The 27,864-nt window shown below is 43.6% G+C and overlaps 1 protein-coding gene across 1 annotated transcript; it reads right to left on the reverse strand.

The window, feature by feature from the left end:
* Positions 1–1,104: 1,104 nt before the first annotated feature.
* Positions 1,105–27,008, reverse strand: LOC135204836 (phospholipase ABHD3-like). The gene is made up of 9 exons (XM_064235044.1): positions 26,889–27,008; positions 24,840–24,923; positions 24,186–24,365; positions 4,750–4,919; positions 4,320–4,530; positions 3,938–4,050; positions 3,464–3,695; positions 2,790–2,955; positions 1,105–1,957 (listed from the first exon to the last, which is right to left on the reverse strand). The coding sequence occupies exons 3-9, from the start codon at positions 24,282–24,284 to the stop codon at positions 1,713–1,715; spliced, it is 1,236 nt and encodes a 411-aa protein (XP_064091114.1). The 5' UTR covers positions 24,285–24,365; positions 24,840–24,923; positions 26,889–27,008; the 3' UTR covers positions 1,105–1,712.
* Positions 27,009–27,864: the final 856 nt, after the last annotated feature.

Consider the following 27,864-nt stretch of genomic DNA (forward strand, 5'->3'; position numbering starts at 1 on the left):
TATTAAAGTGTCTTGCAATTGCTGGATTACCTTAGGCTAAGGCATACCTTTGAAGGCATGCCGTAGCCTTAGGTGCATAGGCCTGTGCATCTCCTTGGGTTAGTGCCATAAACGCAGATGCATAGGCCTAGGCCACTTATTTCCCGAAATCCCTAAAGGTTGAAATCAAACACCAGACTTTCATAACAAACCTTATTTTTTAATCCTAAAATCCTACTGATAAATCCCCAATTAATCTAGACTCTCTCTCAAGCGATAAATACATAACATGGCTGGCACTAATGAAGGGTTAATTGGGGGTTAGTGGGTGGGTGGGGGGGAGGTGCCATAACAGTGCCTCTTTTAGGAACAATAGGCCTATATGCTGGCCAACACCCAGCTATGCGTATAGGCTTCATAACAATCCTGGACAAGAGACAACATAAAACAACATTGGAGTGAGGTGTTGCATTCACATAGTTTATTTTAAAAGACAAAAATTCAAAATAAAAGTGGAAATTATTATTTTTTTATTTTTTTAAACTTGAAACAAATTTGCGTAGATTAAAGGAATTAACGTTAAAAAAAGTACCTATAGCGAAATTGACGAATAAATTCTCTATTTTAAATAATCATTTATTAATCTTCCATCCTGACTAGTTTTCTATATTCCATTTACAATTTGATCAATAGTTTTTAGGTCTAAAAACACGACGAAACCTTTGAATTTAGTCTAATTTAAAGTAGTTTCCCCAGAAACATTAATTCCCGTTTTCTCTCGTTGCGAATAAATCCGTTTTCTTCCATCCATAAATATATTTCATAATTCATTTTTATTTACTTAATTCATTCACAAATCATTTCTCTTTTTAAAGGTTTTTAAATTAATAATTACATTTTTCATATTTCAAAGATGTTCAAAATATTCATTACATTTAGACTTACTTTAAAAGAAATATTTAAAGATACAATTTGGTTTTTCGATAAAATATTAAAGCAGTAACATTGTGATTGTAATATATATATATATATATATATATATATATATATATATATATATAACTATATATATATATATATATATATATATATATATATCAACTTTTAATATATAATTTTTGGTGGTGGTCTTCTACCTTTATTTATATAAATAAGATTAACAGATATCTATCCTCAAACAGTTATTTGTACTAAATTACTTTTGTGAGCATCTGTAGACATCGTACAGTTAGTGTATAGGTGTACAGGTGTAGCAGGGAATACCCCTGATGGGACTTGTTGACCTGGCAATTATGGCGTCGAGTCAGTTCGTACAAGTAATCTAGAGGGTCACGTATACAGTCTTTTGTCTGTGTGTGATGTGTTAATGATTCTATAGTTATAAATGTCCAGTAATTCTTGTAGAACTGCCTCTGTGGCTTATTATAATGCGTGCAGTTGTCTCCCGTCTTCGTACGACGTACAATATTCATTTCGCCATCAAGTTATTGCTCTTAGTATAATGTAACCGGGTAATCTTCACAACACTGTAAACTTGTGACTATACGATGCCCTCTGTCATCGTAAAGCCGACCCGTAAGTTATTCACCCACGTCGCTGCTAGCTCACGACAGCACCTCTTTAACAACTGGACTGATTCAAGAATCGTCACATTATATTAATAATAATAAACAGCAAAAAATGTACAACAAAGATAAGAAACAACACAATTTTCTTCTAAGGGATGCCGGGGGTTAAGATGCTGGCGCCTTCTCCGTTCTGGCCGGCTCGTTCTCCTCGGCGAATCTCATGGCTTCCCTCTGCACTTCCTTCATCTCCCCCAGGCTGGAGAAGATGCCCCGGATCAGCTGCTTGTACAGGCGGTCGCTGTAGTAGGTGTTGGTGGGTAGGATGCCCTCCATGAAGCCGATGTGGCCGCCTCGCGCCGTTATGACGATGGCCACGTGGCTGGACTTGTTGGCAGCTTCTATGGGGATGCCTGTTGGTGGACGTTCCTCAAGGTTAGTTTTGTCTGCACAAGTGTAAACTTAGATAGTAGATTCACATCAACCGTGCATTTGATGTCTAGGCCCGTCCCTTACGATGCTCCTGATTGGCTGTTATTAAGCCAATCGCAGGGCTGGAAATTCTCAGTCTCTCTCGATAGATCACATAGGCAGGATGTATGTTCCACCTCTCCTGAAAGACGTATCCCTCAGGAGAGGTGGAACATAGATCCTACCCATGTAAACTCTCGAGAGAGACTGAGTTTCCAGCCCCGTGATTGGCTTATCAACAGTCAACCAGGAGTGTCGTAAGGGACTGGTTTAGACATCAAATGCACGGTTGATGTGAATCTACCATAGCATAGAACGTTTAAGACCAACAGTGATATTTATAATACTTTTATTCAAGAGATGGGCTGTCAAAATACGAATGACCTCATTAATGATGTAAAACGTACACTTTATGACGCATTATGAACATAAGTAAGGTACGGTTAATGGACCGGTAGATATATGCCAGTTAGGCATTTGTGAAAGAAATATCAATCAATAATTTGCTGTCTAATTTTGTGATGAAGTAACTTCATCACTAACCAAATCAACACAAGGATCTGACATGGGCCCTTAGGAGAATTCAATAGCGTCCTTTTCCTCACCTGCAGAAAGACCCAGGTCTGAGCACCATTTGATGTCAGAGCTGTAAAGCGAACTGATTTAACTAGATTGGTAGAAAACTTAGTGGGCTACCATCCTTACCTTCCATGGGTTAAGAAGAGTTATGGTCTTAGCTCTCATTATTACCTAACATGGACCAAGATTTCATACCTTCTATGGGCTGGAATGGGTCATCCGCAGCCGACAGACACAGGAGAGGAACCTTGATCTCATCCAGCTTGTCGTGGAGGCAGGCCGAGCGGTAGTAATCCTCCACGTCCCTGTATCCGAACTGGATGGCTGTGAACCGTGAGTCGAACTCCCGGATGGTTTTGCTCTGCAAGATGGGAGGTGGTTAATGGTATTAAGTTCGAGTAAGTCTAGGTCTATTAATTCTAAGCCTCCAGGTAGATTTGAGCTCGATCTTAGAACTTTGACTTGAAAGATGAGTTTAAGAACAGTTGGATCGGGACATTATCTAAGAATGTGAACTTTTGCAGGCTGGTCCGACCAAAAAATAAAACTCATACTTTATACTTAAAGAAAGTTGTAAGGCCTAAGCTCAGAAGATTTACTTGACAAGCTGATGTGAGCTTGAGTCTAGACCTCTATCCTACACAGAACTCTTCCATCTGAAGAGAAATTTGAGCTTGACCAGGTAATTAGTGTCCGATTCAGGAACGAATAAATATACTTAGAACTTGAGTGAAAAATTTAAGGTTTTAATGTCCAGTAATCCTGAACTATCCTCATTAATGTCGAAGCTTTGCTTAGAACCCTGACACATCTAAAATGGCCGGAATTTGAACTTGGAGGAACAAAACTTTGTCGTCCATCAGTCTCACCTGCATGACATGATCTAGGTCCCAGTCATACCCCTCCAGCTGCTTCCTCATGTTCCTAATGGAGTTGCAGAGGCATCCTGCTAGGTGTCTGTTGAGCAGCAGGTTCCAGAGGGGCTTCTCCAGGCTCTCTGTGCCGACGAACACGTTCCAGGGGATGGAGAGCACCATGGCAGACACCAGGTACTCTGCGGCCTTCTCTCTGCGCGTCACGAGGTAGTTGCCCAGGATCATCCTGCGGAGGAAAGGTTTGTTTGCCGTAATTTTCTTTTCGGGACCAGTTTCATCTATACAGGACCAGCAATGTTGGAAGATTATTCACTGAAGTGCAGCAATTAGAAGTCTGGAAGCAAATGGAGCAAGGGTCAACACTCGGGCGATAAAAGAGGAAGGAACCGAGAGGAGTAGAAGGGAAAGAGAAGAACACAAGGCAGAGAAAGAGGAAGGAGAAAAAGAAGAAAACTTGCGAAAACTCACCCTCCGAGAGAAATGCCTGTGGCCATGAGGGGAGCGTTGGGATAGAGGCCCTTGATGTGCAAGATGGCCTCCTCAAGATCATCGCTGTTGGCGGCGCAGTAGGTGCGGGCGGTCTGCAAAATACAAGGAACCAGTTACTTTCAAATGTTTTCATCGGTCTGTGCAACTTTTATTTTTTGCCATCCAGCATCATTGTCTCTTATGCTGGAGGTTTGAGCTCTCATCCCCTGTCGTTTCCTGACTTTTTTCACCAAACGACTCGCTCTTCACCTCCATAATCTTACCCTAACCTAACCTCAAACTTTTCTGACACTTCCGACACAACGCAGAGCGCGCGGAGACAGACGCCGACTGAGACTACATCACTGACTACGTCGCATACCTTTAGCTCCAGTCCCCCTCTGCCTCTGTGGTTGAAGACGACGCACCGGATCCCGATCTCCTTCGCCGTCAGGATGAAGCTCTTGATGTACTCGCTCTGCGACGACCCCGTCAGGCCTGGGAGGATGATGATGCTCGGCTTGTCAGGGTCCTCGCCCACGTCCAGCCAATCGAGGCACACTTCCCCGCCATCCTTCAGCTGTAGGACCTCCCTGGGAGGATACAGAAGGCGTCCTTTGAGATTTGACAGCCGTACAACTCCCCCGTACCTAGACTGAAGCGAACTACCTACAGGTCAAAGGTCAGACTCTTGGGTCAGGTCACCCCTAGTTAAAATACTATTGATCCCTCCCTTGACCTCAAGAATTGTGACGCCAGATCAGATACAGAAAGAGTCAGAGAAAGAGACAGAGAGAGCGAGAGAGACCAACCTCCTGTACTCAATATCAGGAATCCGAGACCTGAGGACCGAGGCAAGGATTGTTTGACACCTGGACTCGTAGCACCAGGGCGTGGGCCAGTATCTCTCCTGCAGGATGCTCAGGTTCTTCTCCAGGAAGGATCTCCAGGAACTGTCCGCTCTGCACGCCAATAGCGGCCGCTGGAAGGAGAGAGAGAGAGAGAGTTAGAGGGCGTGAAGGACTCTTCACGATGTTTTGTAGGATGGAAAGGGGAGGGTCCTATTTGGTAGCATTTGGAGATGATTTGAGTGAGAGAGAGAGTTTTCCAAAAGAGAGAAAGAAAGTACTCCAAGAGAGAGAGAGAGAGAGAGAGAGAGAGAGAGAGAGAGAGAGAGTGAGAGAGAGAGAGAGTGAGTTTTCCAAGGGAAAGAAAGAGTACTTAGAGAGAGAGAGAGAGAGATAGTTTTCCAAGGGAGAGAAAGAGTACTTCGAGAGAGAGAGAGAGAGAGAGAGAGAGAGAGAGAGAGAGAGAGAGATAGTCTTCCAAGGGAGCGAAAGAGTACTTCGAGAGAGAGAGAGAGAGAGAGAGAGAGAGAGAGAGAGAGAGAGAGAGAGAGAGAGAGAGAGAGTCTTCCAAGGGAGCGAAAAGAGTACTTCGATAGAAGAGAGAGAGATCGAGAGAGAGAGATAGAGAGAGAGAGAGAGAGAGAGAGATAGTCTTCCAAGGGAGCGAAAGAGTACTTCGAGAGAGAGAGAATTTTAGACATTCATACTAGAGAATGGAATGTAGAGAGATTAAAAAAAATGAGAAAAAAAATGTAAAATCTCTAATAATATATCAGAGAAGAATTATATATCAGTCAGTATGATAAAACCTACCTTTTAAGAAACAAAATATATTTATCTTTATTAATCCAGTTATTTTTTGGGGGTAGGGGACGAAGGGGGCGTGGTTTAGCATAAATGGGAGGAGCTTATCTCCACTATTTCCCACGTCACTTATATATATCCACGTAAAATGATATTGTTAGAATACAATAAAGTTTTGTACATACTTACCCGGCAGATATATACTTAGCTTATGTCTCTGACGTCCGACAGAAATTCGAATTTCGCGGCACACGCTGCAGGTAGGTCAGGTGATCTACCCCCCTGCCGCTGGGTGGCAGGAATAGGAACCGTTCCTGTTCTAGAACCAGATTTTCTCTTCCACCTGTCTCCTGAGGGGAGGCTGGGTGGGCCATTCATCGTATATATCTGCCGGGTAAGTATGTACAAAACTTTATTGTATTCTAACAATATCATTTTTGTACATGCAACTTCCCCGGCAGATATATACTTAGCTGATTGACACCCTTGGTGGTGGGTAAGAGACAACTATTTACTGAATAGACAGGTAAACAACATACGTTGTAGGTAAAAAATAAATAAAACCTTGGTTCCTACTTGTTCAGGCGGAAGATTCCATGGCTAATGCCTAGGAATCTGCTTTGCCTCAAGAGCCTCAGCGAGGATGTGACCTATGGCTAAGAGTTCTTGTGGGTCTGTCGATGGGGTCTTATCCATTTACTCGACAGAGCCTCTTACATGACAATATGCCTATGCCTAGTGGCATAATTAAGGAGCACAACACCGATCCCGATCACCTGATCCTAACACGAGGGTTAGTGCTTAAGTTGAAAAGAGTTATCCCCAAACTCCTTTCAAACAACCCAAAGAAAAAACACGACGTTAACTAAAATTTAACTCACTAGTTAAGGATCAGTATCGGCTCCCTATCCCAGCAATGTATACGCAGACACGTATCAACCAAGAGAGAAGGATCTCTCGTAGGTTATCTTGACATCCTTCGGATATGGGAAGTCAACACAGAGTTGCATCTCCCGTATGTGACAGCTAATATGTCCTTATGACATATTGTTAAGGAAAGAACAAGAATACCGAAAAGCTCGCACTTCATGCGCTTTTAATTCTCAGCTGTTTGAAGGAATCATCAATGCACTTGTCAAGTGCTTAGGAGATCACATTGTCTCAAAGAAGGCCAATTCATTCTTTGATATAGATCTCTTCTGGGTGAAGCCTGGAGCCTGGCTAGCGCCTCGCGCCTGGCTGGAGCTTGCGCCTGAATGGCGCCTAGAGCCTGGCTGGAGCCTTGCGCCTGGTGGCTGGCGCCTCGCGCCTGGCTGGCGCCTGATTGGCTCCTCCCTCCTGGCTAGCGCCTCGCGCCTGGCTGGAGCCTTGCGTCTGGCTGGCGCCTTGCGCCTGGAGCTTGGCAGAAGACTTCATGATTACTGTCTATGAGTCTGCATGCCTCAAGAGTTTCAGCGAGGTAGGGACCTATGACTGACAAACCCTTCTGGATCATGTCAATGGGGGCTAGCCCGCTTACACGACAGAGCCTTCTCGGATCGTGCCAATGGGGGCTGACCCACTTACATGGCAGAGCCTACTGTATCATATCAATGGGGACTAGCCCTCTTACATGACAGAGCTTTAGGTTTCTCTTTACTGGAAGGAGCCTTGCGCCTGGATGGATCCTCAATCCTGACTGGAGCCTAGCCTTGAAGGAGCCTGGCACCTGGATGGCGCCTGGCTGGCTTCTAGAGCCTGGCTGGCTTTCTAGAGCCTGGCTGGCTCCTAGCCTGGCTGGCTCCTAGAAGCCTGGCTGGCTCCTAGAGCCTGGCTGCTCCTAGAGCCTGGCTGGCGCCTCGCGCCTGGCTTGGCTCCTCCACACTTGCTGGAGCTTCGAGCTTGGAAGAGTCTCTAGGCTGTCTGGCGATGTCCACATCGGACACTCTTATATCTGTCCGATTGTTCCCGCCTCTGGCGCATTTGCGCCAGGTTGGAGGCCCGCTCCTTCTCAGTATCCGGCCATGGACAGAGTTCCTTGGAACTGTCCGCCTCTGGCGTTTTTCGCCTGTATTGGCATTTGGCGCTTGGCTGGCGCTACATTGTCCGAGAGTCCTGAACAACCAAATAGTTTATCAGGAGACTGGAGAAGGGTGGAAGAAATTCTTCCCCTTTGAGCTTTTGGCCCCTGGCAAGGGGAGGTGATTTTAGTCAGCTACACCCAGTAGACGACAGGATATCTAACAATACGAGAGAGAAGAGTCTTCCTCCGAGGAGGATCCTTCGTGAACACTTCTTTTGCTAACGAGATCTCTTCTTACATGTTGATGAGGTTCCTCGTTGCAGAATCTTCCCTATCCTTGCCCGAAGGAAGGGAAGGAGTCTGGAAGTCGAAGGAGAGACTGAGCTGAAATTGGGCGGAACCCTGATTTCTAGCTCTTATTGTATTCTTCTGAATACCTTCTGGGAAGCATTTTGAGCCCTCATCGCACCCCGAAGACTCTGTAGGCAAACGTTTAAACCATCTCTTCTTCTGTAGATGAAAATGTAAGTACCCTGCCTGGGCAACTAAACTTCTATCTGAAAGCGTTGCGTCAGGAATAGAGGGATTTAGTTCTTTTGCCAGACATACTATGCTGGCAAGAACCCATTGCCGAGTCTCCATTGAATCTGATGCGAGATTCCAATGCACAAAAAATTCACTTGTCTTCTTGGTCGTTTAGGGCTAAGAGAAACAAAGAATTCCTTCATAAACTTCCTCAAAGAAGTTTGATGAGGAGCAGTTCCATTTTGTCGGAACACGGAATCTGTGGCCACAAAAAAAAATTCCATTCGAAGTACTACATGATATCCTACTCTTGTCGTATTGCGGTATCGTATAGATCCCGAAGATCTTAATCCTCTGTTATCTCTAATTCCCCTTGTAGAGACAGAGTATAGCCTTTTACTGCGTTCTTTGATAGCAGATATATACATAGGTGATTCTTCCCTCTGAAAGTGAAGAAAAAACCTCGCTATGTGGTTCACAGAGGTATCGGAAGAGGACAGTTTCCTCATTCCATCTAGCACGATATGCAGCAATTCTGTCTTAGCCATGACTATTGTCATTTACCTTGAAAAATCCTCTCATTCATGTCCACTTCTGGTCAGTCTGCACGTGGAAAGACTCAGAGTGGAGAGGTTTTTCAGGTCTATTTATAATAGATTCTGATAGAATATCCAGATACTCTTGGAAAAGCCTTACGAAACATGCTGTGAGAAGAACGTGACTTCTGTGAATCCAACCTCTCTAAGGCCAAAATGAGGCATTCATCCTCTCTTCCTTTGACGCCCATTTATCTTAATATCTGTTAAGAATTTATAACTAGGGAAAAAAGACTAAAGTTTATTCCCCTTCTTTAAATTAAAGATTGGTCGTATATTGCTACCTCTCTTGGTTCGAGGAAAGGAAGCAGTCTATAGGAAGCCTGTTCCTATAGACTGCCTTGCGAAGAGATCTATGAAGACTTTCGCAGGTTCTCAAAACTCTTTTCAATAAATGTTAGAACTACGTTAACAGTTATTATCTTCGATCGAGAAGGTTCTCACGGACATGCAAAATCTTGCATCGAACCTTTAAGGATCGTTACGTTCCGTGTCTGTTCCCAAATAGGTTCTCTTTTGTTAACGCGAACAGGGGCGAAAAAAGAGATTCTCGATGCTCTTTGCGATATGAGAGAGTCGTGGAATTGGCCTAAGTGATTAAAAAAAAAATCATTTCATCATTCCTTGTAAGCGACCCCTTTCCGATTAAATGGGTAACGAAATCAGGAACGAATCTTGCCGTTACCGAGCCTCCGAGAGGCTACTGGTTTGTTTGTATGGTGTTTTTACGTGACTTCCGAACCACGTCGAGAGTGAACTTCTATCACCAGAAATCCACATCTCTCCACTCCTCAATGGAATGGCCGAGAACCGAACCCGCGACCACCGAGGTGAGAAGCAACACCAAACCAACCACTACTGGACCTCTTAGGTTAATAACTCGCTAAAACGAGAAAATATCTTGGATGGTACTTCTGGCGCATTGCGCCAGGCTGGCGCTTCTGGCGCAATTTGCGCCAGGCTGGCGCTTCTGACGCTTTGCGCCAGGCTGCGCTTCCTTCTAGTTCTTTTAAAGGTTATGTGCCAGAACATCTGTGCCCTTATGGTACCCGACATCCTTCACGTGTTAATTCCGTTCTTAGTAGGAAAAACTTTTATATACGTAGTATAGTCCCATTCAGGGAAACAACTTCTGCCACTAAGAGAATGTTTCCCATCCGATCACCCATCTTCTCTTGAGCAATATCCGATTCTAAAAAGGTTGTGTGCGTTTCTCGAAAGGATGAGAGAATTATATTATTTCGCTCTGCCGTATTAGACTCCTTTATAACTACTGTCACATTGTGGTAAACAGCATTAATCTAGGAAACCTTTGTAAGGATACTAGGAATTCTGTAGTTAACCTCGGTATGTGCATAAGATTGACTTTACCATACCGTAGTCTTAAAGTGAATTCTCTTCTACTACATTCATCTTCTCACTAAGCATGTACTCTAATAAGCCATGGCTTTCGTAAGCATGAGAGCATCATATAATATAGAGTTCCGCTGCGTTAGAATCCTTTAATAATGTTTACCTACGGTAAACAGCATTGAAAGGTTGTAATATCTTTCTTATTGAAAGCTTCTTAGCAAAAGGCAGACAATATTTTATTTATGTTTGCTTAACTATCCCCTCAATCCGAGGCTAAAACCGCGATTGTAGGGGAGAGACACGGTTAGTTATTCCATCCCGCAGGAGAGAGACATGTAACCAAACACTCATGACCGACACCTACATGTTACTGCGTTGGTCTCTATTACTCTCTAAGGCGCGATAGCAGTCTCCGTTAGCCGTCTGGCCTTACTCTTCCAGAGTTGCCAGCTACTCCATTAAATAAAGGAATCTTATAAAAATGACATTTTTATAATAATATAAAGTTTCACTTATACTTACCCGGTGGTTACATATAGCTGTCGTCTCCTGACGTCACGGCAGAATTTGAAATTCGCGGTAGCGCTAATGGTTTGACAGGTGATCCCTCTACTCCCGCCCCTTCTACGCGTGTACCGGGAACCATTCCAACAATAAATCAGAAGTTTCATGCCTACCTGTCCATATGAGGGGAGGAGGGCGGGCTTCGTTATGTAACCACCGGGTAAGTATAAGTGAAACTTTATATTATTATAAAAATGTCATTTTCACTTATATAACTTACCCGGTGGTTACATATAGCTGATTGACACATTTAGGTGGTGGGACAATGGCAGCTAAAATAACTTTGTTGGAATTATCCGAAGATATAGGTTCCTTACCTTTAAAGACCGCTGACTCAGTGGTTACTGCCTCTGTAGTCTGCTGGCCTTTATTGTACCGACAGGATATATGGATCCGTGCGTCGGACACAATAATAAGTACTTGCCGTTGAGGACGTGACCGTAACGGACAAGACTATAATGCCCCTGCTCAGGGCGCAGTACAAATCACCACAAAATACAATGAAAAACGAGGGATCACCACAACCGTTTAAGAAATACACCAGACATTAAAAGACTGAAAGATACTCAAAAAACTCCCTGTATCTTCAGACAACCTTAAAAATACAAAAAACATAATCAAGGAGAAAAGTTAGTGAGGATGGGATACATCCTTCTCTCCCTCACCCAATACCGTGTCAGTCACAATGAATGGCCCCAATGTACTGCAATTTTCATATGTGGTTTGCAAATCTGTCAGATAATGAGATGCGAAGACAGAATTGCTTCTCCAATATGTAGATTTAATTACGTCTAAAGGCCATAGACGTAGACACTGCTCTAATTTCATGAGCTTTGACTTTAAACACTTTGATATCTGAGTCCTGACATTGTCCGTGTGCCTCAGAAATCAAACTCCTTAAAAAGGAGAGCGCATTTTTAGAAAGAGGACGAGAAGGATCTTTCACTGAACACCACAGGTTATCACTCTTACCTCTTATACCTTTGGTCCTTTGCACATAATGTCTAAGTGCTCTCACTGGGACAGAGAAGACATTCAGGCTCATTAGGCCCACTAACTCCGAAATGTTCTTTATAGAGAAAGAACGAGGCCAAGGACGTGAGGGATTTTCATTCTTAGCCAAAAACCCCAGCATTGATGAGCAAATGGCATTGCCCTTAGCAAATCCAACTCTCTTATCAATAGCATGCAGCTCACTGATTCTTCTAGCTGATGCTAAAGCACAAAGAAAAAGGGTCTTCCTGGTCAGATCTCTAAAAGAACTAGAGGAGATCGGTTCGAATCTATCTGACATCAGCCATTTAAGAACTACATCCAGGTTCCAAGCTACTGTTCTTGACTCCTTTGTCTTGGTCGTATCAAAGGAACGAATCAGGTCTGAGAGGTCTTGATTATTAGAAATGTCTAATCCTCGATGTCTGAACACAGAAGACAACATAGCTCTATAACCCCTAATCGTCTGGGTAGAAAGCTTCTTCTTCTCACGAAGAAAAAGAAGGAAGTTAGCTAACTGAGCTATAGAGGTCTTAGAAGACGAAATTCCTTCTTCTTTGCACCAAGCTCTGAATTGGACCCACTTAGCTTGGTACACTCGATCAGAGGATTCTCTCTGGTCTAGCAATAGCCCTTGAAGCTCTCTTTGAAAATCCTCTCTTTCTGAGGAGATGCTCGACAGTCTGAAGGCGACTAGTCGAAGAGCGGACAAGTTGTGATGGAACCTCAGAAAGTGGGGCTGTCTGAGTAGATCCTTCCTTAACGGTAACTCTCTTGGAAAGTCCGTCAACAGCAGTAGTATATCCGGAAACCATTCCCTGGCCGGCCAAAAGGGGGCTATCAGAGTCATCCTGACGTTCTGATGACCTCTGAACTTTGCCAGAACTAATCTTAGCATTTTGAAAGGTGGAAAGGCATACAGATCCAGATTTGACCAGTCCAGAAGCATGGCATCCACTGTAAACGCCTCCTCGTCTGGAACTGGGGAGCAATACAGTGGTAGACGAGCTGTCTTGTTTGTGGCGAAGAGATCCAACTGAGGACATCCCCAAATCCCCCAAAGCTTCTTGCATATTTGAGGATGTAATGTCCACTCTGTGGAGAGGACTTGTCCTCTCCTGCTGAGAATGTCTGCCTTTACATTCTTCGAGCCTTGAATAAATCTTGTGCTCAAGACAACCTTGTTCTCTTTCGCCCAAATGAGTAGGTCTCTCGCCGCCTCGCACAGAGAGAACGAGTGTGTCCCCCCCTGTTTTTTTATGTAAGAGAGAGCCGTGGTGTTGTCTGCTTGAACCAGCACTACTTCCCTCTTACCTCTGTCTTGAAGTGCATTAGAGCCAAATGAATCGCCTTCAACTCTTTTAGATTTATGTGCCAGCTTTTCTGATGAATCTGCCAAAGACCCACACTTCCTTTCTCAGAGTAGCTCCCCACCCTTTGTCCGATGCGTCTGACAAAAGAGTAAGGTTGGGGCTCAACTGGCTTAGAGACAAGCCTTCCTCTAGCCTTCCTTCTGATTTCCACCAAAGTAGGTCCTGTTTGATTCCTTCCGATATGGGGAACACGAAGGAGTCTGGGAACTTCTTCCTTTGCCACTTCTGCTTCAAGTAAAATTGAAGTGGTCTCATGTTGAGCCTGCCCAGACTTACAAATTGCTCTATTGAAGCCAAGGTTCCTAAAAGGCTCATCCACTGATTCGCCGAGCAAGTTTGTCTGACGAGAAATTAGTCTATTTTGTTCAGGCAAGAGTCGATCCTTTGGCGAGACGGAAAAAGCCTGAAAAAGAACTGAATTCAGTCTCACTCCTAAATAAACTATCTCCTGAGAAGGAGTGAGACATGACTTTTCTTTGTTTACTAACAAACCTAGGCTTTCCGTCATCCTTAAAGTCTTTTGTAGGTCCTCCACACACTTCTGTCTGGACCTTGCCCTGAGAAGCCAATCGTCTAGATACATGGATATTCGTATCCCGTCTAGATGAAGCCACTTTGCTACTGACGACAGAACTCTGGTGAACACTTGTGGAGCTGTCGACAGGCCGAAGCAGAGGCCCTGAAACTGATAAAAATGCGCCCTGGAACACGAATCTCAGGAATCTTCTCGATTCCGAATGAATCGGAATATGAAAATAAGCGTCCCGAAGGTCTATGGAAACCATCCAATCTCCAGGATGAAGAGCTGCTAATACCGATTGGGTCGTTTCCATAGAAAACTTCGTCTTCAGGACAAAGACGTTCAGGGCACTGACGTCCAACACCGGTCTCCAACCCCCCGTGGCCTTCTTTACCAGGAAAAGGCGATTGTAAAATCCTGGTTCCTGCAGAGTCCACTCTATGGCCCTCTTTGCCAGTAAGGCGAGAACTTCTTGATGGAGGGCAGCAAATTTTTTCGGAGTTCTCCGAGTAGGCTGACAAATTCACAGGAAATTCTGTGAGAGGGGGGTGCTTGATGAACGGAATGGTGTATCCTTCCTTCAGGACCTGGACCGTCCAAGGATCCGCTCCGAGATGAAACCAGGTCTGCCAGAAAAGGTGTAATCTGGCTCCTACTGCTGTGGTGGAGGACTACGGGCCTACTTTTTGATGGAAGAGGGAGTGGTTTTAGAAGAGGCTCTACCTCTCCCACGAAACCTGGAGGAAGATCGAACGGAGCTCTCCCTCGAAATGGTTTAGGAGCTTCCGTGGAGGGAGCACTCCGAGAAGCAGAAAGAACCGGAGCTATCTCCTTGGGCTTCTTCACTGACTGTGTTAAAAGATCCTGGGTCGCTTTTGCTGTTTAAAGATTGAGCGATCTCGCTCACAATCTCTTGCGGAAATAGGTGTTTCTTGTCCAAAGGAGAGAAGAGCAAGCAGACTTCTGGTTCGATGAAACCCCTTTCGACAAGGAGGAGCACCAAAGCTGTCTCTTCTTCAACACTCCAGAGGCGAAAATGGCAGCGAGCTCCGAAGCTCCATCACAGATGCCTTTATCGATACAATCCAGTACCGAGGCAAAATCCTTCAATTGCTCCTCCGAAAGTCCAAATGACTTGACTTTCCTGGCCAGCGAAGCAATGGACCAATCCAGGAAGCTAACAACTTCGAAAACACGGAAAACACTCTTGCAAAGATGCTCCAGTTCATTTGTTGAAAAAGAAAATCTTAGCAGTATTAAGGGCTGCTCTGCGGGAAGAGTCCACGAGACTAGAAAAGTCTCCCTGAGCGGAGGCAGTCACACCCAGGGAAAAAAACTTCTACCAGTGTCATACCAGACACGGTTCCTTGACGAAAGTCTCGAAGGGGGAAGACAAAAAACATTTTTCCCCTGTTCCCTCTTCTCCAAAAGCCAAGCGTTAACTTTCTTGATAGCTTTCTTAGCCGAAATCGAGAGGACGAGCGCGTGAACGAGGACGAGGAGTCAGGCTTACTGTCCTTTTTCCACTGCGAACTAGGAGAAACTGGAACGGAAGGCGCAAAAGAATCTCCAAAGTGTCAACGAAGGATCGTAAAAGGAGTTTATACCCCGACAAATGCTTGTCTTTTTCTGTAAGTCCTTCTCTTTCTTCCTCCAACTCCGAAGCTTCCTTCGACGAAACTGGCGAACATTCCATCGGAAGAGGAATCCTGTTCGGCGAAGTCGCACCCTGACGCGTCCGAGGAGGGTGTGAGAAAGCAGGAGAAGACGTCTGAGCCTGTACTGAGACGTATCCGGGCGGCTGAGCTGGCGGCTGCGTTGGCTGCTGAGCTGGCGGCCGCGCTGGGCGCTCGAGCGAGAGCCTGACGTGGCGCCATAGACGGAGTCAGGAAAGGAGTCCGACCAGGCGCCTGAAGTGGCGTCTGAAGAGAGTCACATGGAGCGTCTGAGCCTGAAGAGGCGACTGCAAAGGAGCCTGCGAAGAGGACTGCACAGTAGTCTGCGGAAGATGTAAGGCGGTCGGGAGCGCATTCGGGGACGAAAGAGACTTGCCAAAAAGCTCCAAGATACTGCCTAACTTGGCATTCATCTGTTCAAACACCGAAGGTTGAGGATCCACCGACGTAGAAGGCGCGGGAGGTGTAGAAGGATGATCCACAAACACGTCTGGAGCCGCAGGAGTTATCGCTTGAGGAGGCTCTGGAGAAGGCTCCGAAGGAGTGTGCGTGTTCGGCTTCTCCACTTCTATGAGAGAAGGGCGATAAATCGAAACCGGCCAGGGAGAAAAAGCTTTCAGGCTCCTCCCAAAAACTACAAGAAGGTTCGGCAGCCGCCACCTTCTTGGGAACCGCAGCAGGCGAAACATCGCGCGACCTTTTCAGCGGTCTAGAAGTCTTATTACGCCAACCTCTATAAGAGGAAACATCTGAACTAGAGTCACTTGACGAAAAACACTTCCTCGCAACACCTTTCCAATGGTGAGCGACAGCATCCTGGGATACGGCTACAGGATTGCTTGAGGGGGCGGCTGCTCGGGAGCAGGTCCCGCTCGCCTCCCTTCGGTTTTCGGCATGCCTCCTCCCAGGATCTGGGGAGTTTGACAGGGGCCTAGACCTAGGAGAACGAACGGGCCGAACAACCACCTCCTCCACTACACTTGCACTAAGTAATTTATCACACTTAACTACCACTTCTTGCACTGTCTCACCCATTTTCTGCATAGTGGTGAGGAAAGAGACAAATTTCGAGTCCATATCGGCTCGTAATACTGACACGGGATCGGGAGATACAGATTCGAGGGCAGGAGCAACCACTACGGGGTTAATAGGAACAGGATTAATAGAATTCAGAGGAATATCCTGGCTACTCACTAACTTATAAGAAGATCTCTGTGAAGCCTTTCTGATTCTATCTTTTCTAACTTTCTCATATACTTTCCCAGTGCCTTCCACTCCTGAGATGTTAGAGACTTACATTCTTCACACGTATTCTCAAAAGAACATTCACGTCCCCTACAACTAACACAAGTAGAATGAGGATCAAGTGAAGCTTTAAGAAGTCTAGTCTTACACCCACTACTACACACCCTATACTGAACAGAGCCGGTGTCAGACATCGTGAAGAATTCAAAATAATTCCTAAAAAGGACAATATCAAACAAAACCAAAATAACTATAGCGCTAGCAAAAAGATCAGTAAACTCAAGGTACATCACCAAAAGGAGAAAACCAAGATGATCAAATCCAAATTCCAACCAGCAGAGGAACCGTGTTACCGGTTCCGACGGCAGGAAACTTCTGATTTATGGTTGGAATGGTTCCCGGTACCCGGTAGAGGGCGGGAGTAGAGGGATCACCTGTCAAACCATTAGCGCTACCGCGAATTTCAAATTCTGCCGTGACGTCAGGAGACGACAGCTATATGTAACCACCGGGTAAGTTATATAAGTGAAATTATCGAACTTCAAGAAGTTCTTATTAATGCATATTTAAGCGAAACAAGACTTCGATAAATCTAGAAGCTAAGTAGGTGTTGTCTTAACAATCCCTTTAAGCGTAGTCCTTCCTAGGAAATTCCTGGAAGGATACTGATAATTGAGTTGCTCTACAAAGAAGTAACTACGGTATGTGTGATTTGCCGTATCGTATTCTCATACAGCAGATACTCAACTACCTTCTTTCCCTGCCGAGGCAGATAAAGGAAAAATTTTTACTGTCTTCGTTCTTTTCGTTAATATATATCTCCTTAAGGAAGAAAGTTAATCCAGGAACTCTTTAAATCTTCGTGATTTCCTCATAAATCGCGGAAGAGACAGAATTCCTGTTCGTCTGTAGGGTTTACGGAAGGAAGTAGATATTTCCTATCCGCCATCATACCCAAACGTCGATGAGATTCTTATAAGAAAAACTCCCAAAGCGCTTGCCTCTTCATAACGAGGGAAGAGCATGAATGAAGGAGTGTGTCCGCATTACTCAAAGAGGAGCCTCGCGACTGACCTCTCTCTCTTAAGAAGATTTGGAATATTCTGGCGCCTGGCTCCTTGCGCCTAGCGCCTGGATAGTTCCGCGCGCCTGGAATGTTCCGCACGCTAGAAAGGAGACTCGCTCCTGGAACGTTCGCTTGTGTGGAAGGTCCCGTGCGCCCTGATAGTTCCGAGCGCCTACTAGACCCCTTTTTAGAAAGAGCCTCTTGCCGGAAACGTTCAATGGAAGGATCGTTCTGATTGCCACTGTACTATAAGGCTCCTTGCTCTAGCCTTCTGTTTTTCTGGCGCAATTTGCGCCAGGCTGGCGCTTCGTCTCTTTGAAGGCGCCTTGAGCCAAGAAAAATTTTCTAGAACGCGGCTCGCGCTCAGTTGCTAGAACGCGGCTCGCGTTTGGTTGTAGGAACGCGGCTCGCGCTAGTCTGTTTTCTGGAACGCGGCTCGCTGCTGGCTGTTGGAACGTGGCTCACGCTAGCTTGCTGGAACGCGGCTTCCTAAGTTCCTGGCTGGCTCTTGCTCAGGCAGCTCAGTGTTCTCTTAGTTTTCAGAGAACGCGCTAGATCTTCAAAACATATACCTTCTTCGTCTTTTCGGATGTAAGATGAAGAGACGCACTTTTTTAAGGATGCCTTTTCAATGGCTATCCTTGGCAGTCTGGGACGCTCTACAGAACCTGCCGAGGGGGACGCCTGACCGGTGGGGATTCTCTGAAACCCCCTTAAGCTTTCGACATTCCTTCTCCCCTGGGCTTGGGAGCTTGAAGAGGTCTAGGCCTGGGAGCGAGACAGAGCCGATCAGACGCACCCTCCACTGCAATTGGGAACACTAGTAATCACTTCTTACCTTTCAATAGCTCGCATTTTGAGCCACAATCCTTGTCTTCAAATTGCAATTATGAATTTTTGAAGTTTCTTGCGAAGTAAGAAGGTGATGAGGATGCAACACTACTAGTACTGTTAATACTCTAATTGCTCGTTAGTACGAGTTTCTAAAAACTTTTAAAAGAAACTTATCTAGTTACATGCTTTACTGACTCCCTAAAGTAGGAAGTCAGTATATTTCCTCAATCAATTCTAAACAACTTATTACACATATTAATGAATAAATATTAATATTTCCCTTTCTTGCAAACTATGGTGAGTGTCTACCGAAATTTCGGTAGTTACACGTCATATATTTCTTCGAAATTTTCGAAGAACCAAATTCATTAAAAAAGTTAATAAAAGCGTATGCCGAACCAAAGACCCAGTACTTCCCTGCAAAAGACAGACCAGAAGATGCGATGGCGATGAAAAACGAAAATCAAGTCAGGAGGTAGCAACAACATATGTTGACACTACCGCGACAGAGAAAATCTGGTTCTAGAACGGGAACGGTTCCTATTCCTGCCACCCAGCGGCAGGGGGGTAGATCACCTGACCTACCTGCAGCGTGTGCCGCGAAATTCGAATTTCTGTCGGACGTCAGAGACATAAGCTAAGTATATATCTGCCGGGGAAGTTGCATGTACAAAACCTACCTTTTAAGAAACAAAATATATTTATCTTTATTAATCCAGTTATTTTTTGGGGGTAGCGGACGAAGGGGGCTTGGTTTAGCATAAATGGGAGGAGCTTATCTCCACTATTTCCCACGTCACTTATATATATCCACGTAAAATGTCTTTTTTTTTTGGGGGTGGGGGTTTGGGGTCACGGTTTCTTTCCCACCCGAATATCGTCCCTTGAGTGACCTCCTCAGCCGTCACGTCCAAAAAAGACTAAGCAACAGCAGGCTCTATTCAAACACAATTGATCCCAAAAGATGGCCCTGAGGAACCCCTTTCCGCAGAAGCAAACAGGACAACACTCATAGAATCATTCCAAGCAGAGAGAGGTGACCCTCTTGATCAGCTCAATGAGGTAAATGGATGCTGGCTGTCTCGGTGTGAATGTGTTTGTGCGTGAGTTCGCGTCTGTCTGTCTCGTCGAGGATGGGCGTCTTAACAAGCTAGCAAGCACCCGTTTAAGAGGACCTCCTGAATGGGCGTCCGCGAAACCTGCATGCGTCGGTTTTGGGGGATTCTGATGACGAAGAAAAGTAAACGAATCTTCGTTTATTTCACGACTTCGGTTAACTTCGGCGATAATGGGACGACGTTGCTTATGACGTTTCGCAAAGAAGAAAGTGCTCGACGACCCAGGACTCCCGTAGAGGACGAAAGTGTCAACGTAGACGACACTAGACGTCCCCGGACGTCTGCTGCCGCTGACGACGACACGACCAATAGACTCCCAAGGACTCCCGTCGAAGACGACGATTTCCGAGGTATCAGGAAACCCACAGACTTTGCAAGGAGGACCTTGGCGCCCTTGGTGAAGATGCCCCTGGCGAACCCGACCGCGACCGACGTCCTGGAGGAGCTTCTGGTGGAGAAGAGGAACTTCGTGGTCTTCACAAAGGTCATGATGACACTGACGAAGACGCGAGTCTTGGTCTTGGAGCCTCTGGCGAGGAAGAACAAGAGAAAAAACCGGGAGCTGTTCCAGACGATCGCGTATACGGTGCTACTGAAGGCGACGGATTCATTAGGGCGCCTGCCCAAGAACGAAAGTATCTTGACGCTGCTCAAGACGATCGCCCCCAGGAACCTGACGCTGCTCACGACGAAGCTCCCGAGCGTCCTGAAGCTCTTGATCAAGAAGAAGAAGGAGAGGAACTTAGCTCCGTTCGCTACGACCATCACGAAGCGACCCTCCGTCCCAGCAGGTCCTTCAACTAGGCGTCGTCGAGAGGATCCCTACAGCTCCCAACTGACGAAGGAGAGGCACTGGAGCGTCGGAATGACTGATGCATCTGCAGTGACTGATTTCGTCCGTTTGCCGACCATACAAGAGGTGAATCAACATCATTCGAGCATTTTTGCAGAAAAAAAGGTCACTCCAAATGATTTTAAAGTCACGAACCGACCAATTTTTTTCTTATCATTTGGGAGATTAGCATAATAAGTCAGGCCACGAGGCGTGTATAGCTGGTTCACTTAAGGTAGATTCTTGGAGAGCCAAATGCTTACGAGACGTTTGTTTGGAGGCCACTGATTGGCTGGTACTGGGAGGTAGGCAGCTCCCAGCCAATCAGCGTCCGCCAAACGAACATCTCGCAGGCGTAGGCTCACCCAAGAATCTACCTTAAGTGAACCAGTATAGGTCATTGAAATTCGTCTTAAATGATACATTAAATCCTCGGCTTGTGGCTCGGGAATTATCTCGTGACTTAATACTTCACATAATATTTAATATAAGCGAGGTTGAGTCCCAGTAAGTAGGTCAGAACAGTAAAAAAAAAATAATAGTTATAACGAATTAACCATCCGATGTTCATAGACGACATCCAGAGAACTGAGGAAATAGATATCCAAATCTTGATTGTAACGATTGTATCTGGTGCCATCAGGACGGCGTTTGGAATAGAAAAACGTGCCTTGGTAAAAAAAAAAAAAAAATCAACGTGACAAGGACTGAAGGGATAAAGCTACGAGATAGGAATAGCATCAAACATATAGATGAGACAGGATACAAATACCTAGGAATAATGGATGGAGGATTATAAAACACCATGAGACGAAGGACACGACCAGGAAAGAATATATTCAGAGATAAGGCGATACTCAAGTCAAAACCAAACGCCGGAAATATGATAAAAGCCATAAACACATGGGCAGTGCCAGTAATCAGATACAGCGCAGGAGCAGTGGAGTGGACGAAGGCCGAACTCCGTAGCATAGAACAGAAAACTTAGGAAACATATGACAATGCACAAAATACCACATCCAAGACCAAATACAGACTATACATGACACGAAAGGAAGGAGGGAGAGGGCTACTAAGCATAGAGGACTGCGTCAACAGCGAGAGCAGAGCACTGGAGCAATATCTGAAAACCAGTGAAGACACCAATGGCTAAGCAGTGCATGGGAAGAAGGGCTGATAAAAGTAGACGAAGACCCAGGAATATACAGAAACAGGAGAATGACAAACAGAATGGAGAAATGTCACAGCAAACCAATGCACGGACAAGTATACATATGAGACTAAAGACTATAGCACTCTGGCCGGTTATGAAACCTCTCTCTCTCTCTTACGTTTCGGAAGGATGTCAAATTATCATTGAGGTTTGGGATTCTTTCACTGAACCTAGAGAGAGAGAGAGAGAGAGAGAGAGAGAGAGAGAGAGAGAGAGAGAGAGAGAGAGAGAGAGAGAGAGAGAGAGAGAGGCAGCCCCAGGTGGCGCCTTTGAAAAGATCTCTCGTGCAAAGAGTCACGCTATTGAAGTAACAAAATCAACCCACTTATATATTTTATTTCTCTCTCTCTCTCTCTCTCCCTAGAGCGGTGATGTGTATTGCACACTTCCGGCATTCGTGCATACGTGTGCATCCGTGCATTTAATAATATATATACGTGTATATATATATATATATATATATATATATAGATATATAATTATATTATATATTATTAATATTATATAATAGTATATATATCCACTATATCCACATGTATAACTAACCAAATCACGTCGCCAAATTCATGTAGTACGTATTAATACGTACATATAAGTATACACACGTACTTATTAGGATGCACATGTATATACATATTACGTGCGAGGCTTCTTCAACCTAACCTCACCTCTCAACCGAAGTCGATTTATGTAAGGCGTTTTCGTGCATGTTGGTATCAAAGAAGTCATTCAACCCTTGTTCTAATCAGTGTTACGCTCTCTCTCTCTCTCTCTCTCTCTCTGTTACTGGCCTTTACCGAAGACCTAGTGATCGATATCGCAATAATGAACGACAGGATGGAGACGTAGACAGCACAGTGGAGAACGCTCTCTCTTACTCTCTCCCTCCCTAAACTTGGCTCGTACAATGACATAAATCGTGTAAGACTATTGTATTACTGGATACACAGTTTGCCAAACTTGGCGTGTTACAGAGAGAGAGAGAGAGAGAGAGAGAGAGAGAGAGAGAGAGAGAGAGAGAGAGAGAGAGAGAGCAGTACCTGACGTGATTATCTGTAAGCGTGAAGGAAGATATAAAACAAAGATAGGCCTAGTGTCTGAGACTACGGCAAAATATAACAAAAGTCATTGGGTGGTTTTTTAACAATGACCGGACGGTACTTAACGTCTCACAAGGGATTTTGCCGTCTCGACTGGCTTAGTAAGTAATCTTGGCGGTATATCTGATATGACAGATGAAAAAATGGAATTAAGGACCTCATAAACCACTATTATCATCAAAGAAGAAGATGCCATTGTTTATTTTAGTCCCAGCTCTGTACACTTCCATGTGACGTCATTACCCCTACCGGCGACATTCGGTGCCATATCAATGGGGGCATTGAACTAAGAACGCCAAATACAAAAATAAAATAAAATAAGGAGTTTTAATTATATTACAGACGTCTAGAATTAGCGGCCTTTGTCCCCCGCGAGCGCTTCTAAAACTTGGCAAAGTTCGTCTACGCGCGCCCGTCTGCTAGCGAGGTGTGCGTTAGTCTCATATGAGACTGACTACATTATTTTGTGCCCTAGTCATTTGGGTTTCCCGTCATGTCCCTTATTTATGAATATATTAAGTGTGTATGTGTTTATTCATGTGCGTGTGTTTCTGAGTGTACGTGATTTCGTCATCACTGACGCACGTGTTCGCTTGGGTTGTCAGCTGTGCCCAGGTGCCGAGAGGGCATTTATCTCCGGGCTCCTAGATATATACCCAGGACGAAAGACGCCGAATAATTCCCAAATTGACATGCCCCTCGGCGTCTGGGCACGCTACTTAAATAGGATGCAGGTCATCCTCTGCATTCAAGTATTTGAAACGAGACGAAATGGTCGCCTTAACAGCCTAGTAGTAGTACTTACGTAATGGTAGGACAGAGTTACCAGTTAGGTCTTTAAATCACCATTTTTAAAAAGTGCTATTCTCTCGTGAATTATCAATACTTTACTAACAGAAACATTAGGAAAATGTGTGTTTCTTCGTATATAATTTATTTATTCATTCTTAGACGTTCTAAATGATCGAATTAAATAATAACAAACGCTAAAACAGACAACTTAGCCACCACCTCAGTTGCCAGTTACCGTGATGCCGCACCCTTATTTAAAACTGTCATCATCATGACTATCCTTTTTAGAAATATGCACTATCATGGGCGATATTTTAGGCCTCTCCGATTATTCCGTGGTGATTATAATAATAGAAATATAACAGGGAATATTATTATCATTATTATTATAATACTTTAGGAGAAGTTGTCAACCAAACCAAGATATTACTCAGCGGATTTATAATCTTACCTTCCCCAATACCACCCTTGTCGAGATGCCTGCATGGTTGAATGTATGGGGAGTTTATTGTAAATTAAGTCTATTTTAGCTGCTAATTGGGGGAGTATATGGAAGATTGAGGTCCTAAGAGGTAATTCCATCTACAAAAGCGTAAGAAACCGGCCTCTGACGGCCTCGAAGAGGCTGCTAAACGGTTAAAGTTACGAAACCAGCAGTGTCCTCACCTGCCCCCTTGGGTTATAGAAATATTTAATGGACGAATTTCGGGGGATATTTTACTGAAGTATTACCTTTAAGGCCACCCACCTCTCCCAGAGGTACCTCACTGTTAAGTTGAGCGAGAAAAACTCACCTTGACGGCCTCGACGAGGTAGTAGACAAGGATACCAGCCCCGATCGTCAACCCGAGCACCATCTTGGGACAGTCCCCGTACAGACTGGTCCACTCCATCGGTCCGTTGTATAGAACAAAGCTCCGGTGGGAGATTGAATAAGAGGATGACTGGCGACTTTGGCCCTTAAGGTGCGACGGCTGAAAGGCGGAAATCGGTTGAAATTCAAACGTGTTGGTCTGGTAGATAGCGAGAGCTGTTTTTAGTTTGGTTAGTCACAAGCTGAACGAGACCGTGATTTGATTTTATATTTATTTTTTTTATAATACTCGTACATTTTTGGGTGATTTTTGAACTAAAGATTATATACATATATATACGACTATTATGAGAACAGAACGAAACTTGATTAAGTCCGCGAGAAATGAGTCTTTAAAGCGTGAGAACTGTTTTTTGCTCTGGAAGTTAGCAGCTGAACGACACCATGACTTCATCTATTAATATTTTTTTACGTAATCATCAAGCATTTTTAGAGTCAGGCGGATTGATAATTACAAAAACATATTTGTTTACTATGAGAACAGACCAAAAATGAAGTAAATCCATGTTGTGTAAGTATAAAATACTCTTATCTTTGTTACTTAAACACTTCGAAATTTTTTAAAATCACTTACCAAGCATACTTCGACCCGAGATAAGAACTCGACCTTGAGTCAGGTCACTTGACCTCTGGAGCGATCGTCATATCATCATCTAATCTGGAAGAAAAATCAAGCATGATGAAGCATTGCTCTGATTACAGCTATAATTTTATCTGTATTTTTTATGTGTTTTTACGTGTTTATCTAATTACCCTTTTTATAACTCGTGGGTTGGATTGTACTTTGTAATTTGCTACAGTATATACTTTATAAGTAGCTCTGTTACGGCATATTTAAGTAATTTCATGTCCTTTACGGCAGTTCCAGATTTCGACTTGATTTTAAAGAGATATTAAAACCAGATTTTGGGTCAGATTTTGACCAAATTTCGACTTGGTTTGGGTCAGATTTTGACTTGATTTGGGTTAGATTTTGGCATGATTTTAACCAGGTTTTGACCAAATTTCTTACTAGAATTTGACCTGATTTATGGCCAATTTCTTATTAGATTTGGGCCAGGTTTTTTTTTTGCCCGATTTTGACCAATTTTCGACAAGAATTGGGTCAGTTTTTTGGCCTGATTTTTACTAGATTTGTGTCAGTTTTTGGCCTGATTTCGACCAAATTTTGATAAGTTTTTGGCCTGATTTTTGACCAAATTTTGATAAGTTTTTGACCAAATTTTGATAAGTTTTTGGTCTGATTTTTTCTACTAGATTTGTGTCAGTTTTTGGCCTGATTTTGACCAGATTTGGGTCAGTCTGTGTCCTGATTTTTGACCAGTAGTATATTTGGATCAGATTTTGGCCGGATTTGGACGAAAATTTATCCAGATTTTGGTCTCACTGATATCAGGTTGCGGTTAGGTCTTTGCCAGATTCTGGTCATAATTTGAACAGATTTTCGCTTGATTTTGACTGGATTTTAGCCAGGATGTGACCAGATTTTGACCAGGTCTTGGCCAGATTTTGATTGGATTTTGACCAGGTTTTGATCGGATTTGGGCCATTCTGTTATTGGATTTTTGACCAGATTTTAAATGGCTTTAATCAGATTTTGAAAGCATTAATCAGATTCTGACCAGATTATCAAAGGCTCTAATCAGATTTTGGAAGGCTCTAATCAGACTCTGACCAGATTTTGAAAGGCTCTTTTCAGATTTTGACCAGATTTTGTAAGCTGTAATAAGATTCTGACCAGATTTTGAAAGTCTCTAATCAGATTTTGAACAGATTTTGAAAGGCTCTAATCAGATTTTGACCAGATTTTGAAAGGCTCTAATCAGACTGACCAGATTTTGAAAGGCTCTAATCAGATTTTGACCAGATTTTGAAAGGCTCTAATCAGACTGACCAGATTTTGAAAGGCTCTAATCAGATTTTGAACAGATTTTGAAAGGCTCTAATCAGATTTTGAAAGGCTCTAATCAGACTGACCAGATTTTGAAAGGCTCTAATCAGATTCTGACCAGATTTTGTAAGGCTGTAATAAGATTCTGACCAGATTTTGAAAGCCTCTAATCAGATTTTGAAAGACTAATAAGATTTTGAGCAGACCTTGAAAAGCTTTAATCAGATTTTGAACAGATTTTGAAAGGCTTTAATCAGATTTTGAAAGACTAACCAGATTTCAAACAGATCTTGAAAGGCTTCAATCAGATTTTGAAAGGCTTTTATTCAAATTCTGACCAGATTTTGAAAGGTTTCGAAAGTAAATTTTGGTCAGATTTTGACCAAATTGAGGGCAGAATTTTGATCGGACTTTAGCCAGACAGAATCGAATTTTATTGCTTTACCGGATTTGGCCAGATTTTTTTATGATGTATCGACTGTTTATGTATATAAACGTATAATCAAATGTTGAAATATGGAAGACAATATAGCACTGAAAATATGAGAAATAAAATATAAATTAACACTAAAATATAATAATAAAATAAATAAAATAAATTTTCTGAACAATCTTAACACAATTCTTGACATGTGTATAAATTCTTTTATATAATTCAAGTTTAGTGATTTTCTCATATATTATAATAATAAAAAGCTATATAGTAATGAACACTTTTCCACTGATAATCACCACAGGTAATTATATAATCACGACGAAGATTCGTGAAATTACGATAAACTATTAAAAAAGTAATAATGATAAAACGCTCCACTGAGCAAGTTGTTATCACGACTCGAGCCAGACCACTACTGACCTAGTGGGGGAAGCCTATCCTCCCGGGGCTAAAGGTATGCCATTGATTTTACCAGCCGTATTTAACCGTCCATTTTAACGCCTTCCAGTTAATTACGGCAGTAAATGCTAAGTTTTTAACATAATAACACCATCCATCGACATACTACCGAAATGTGAGAGCCAGTTGCGTCTTCATTCATTCGTAAAACACAAAAATATCAGAGATTTTTTCGTGTTTTATTCTACGCCTGGCAGTGGTAGCGGACTGATCATCACGGCTTCTTCTCGTGGGTGGGAGGTGGGGCTACCCGGGTGGGGGGGAGGGGTATCGCGGTGTGCCTGCGATGACGTCATATACCGCAACGTTGGGTTTCTACGAGATCGATTAGGGAGGGAATTCTGCAGAACGACCCAATGAGATGGACGGACGAGTCGTACGCGTTCTTCATTGTGATGTATATATATATATATATATAGATATATATATATATCTATATATATATATATATATATATATATAATATATATATATATGAGAAATGTCATCAAAGGCTTAAAATATTCAGTGTAGACACTCTTGTATATTAAGAAGTAGCCTATTTGTAGCCTATTTCTGTCATCGATGACTGGTACTACCCCTCACAAAAAAAGGGCCAATATAGTTTGCTATCATTGGAACTCTGTGGGAATCCTGACCTTACAACCCTGTCATACATACAGCTATATCTTCGCAGTGAAAGTAAGTTCAGTAAAACTCGATAACATTGCGTGTGAATCATTTTATACAGTCGTGACGGTCACAGAATATATCAACTCACGCTTTACAGAAAGTTCCACAGACCATTGCAGAAGTGTTCGCTGAATCGTGGAA

Source organism: Macrobrachium nipponense, chromosome 47 (genome assembly GCF_015104395.2).
Source record: "Macrobrachium nipponense isolate FS-2020 chromosome 47, ASM1510439v2, whole genome shotgun sequence".
NCBI lineage: Eukaryota > Metazoa > Arthropoda > Malacostraca > Decapoda > Palaemonidae > Macrobrachium > Macrobrachium nipponense.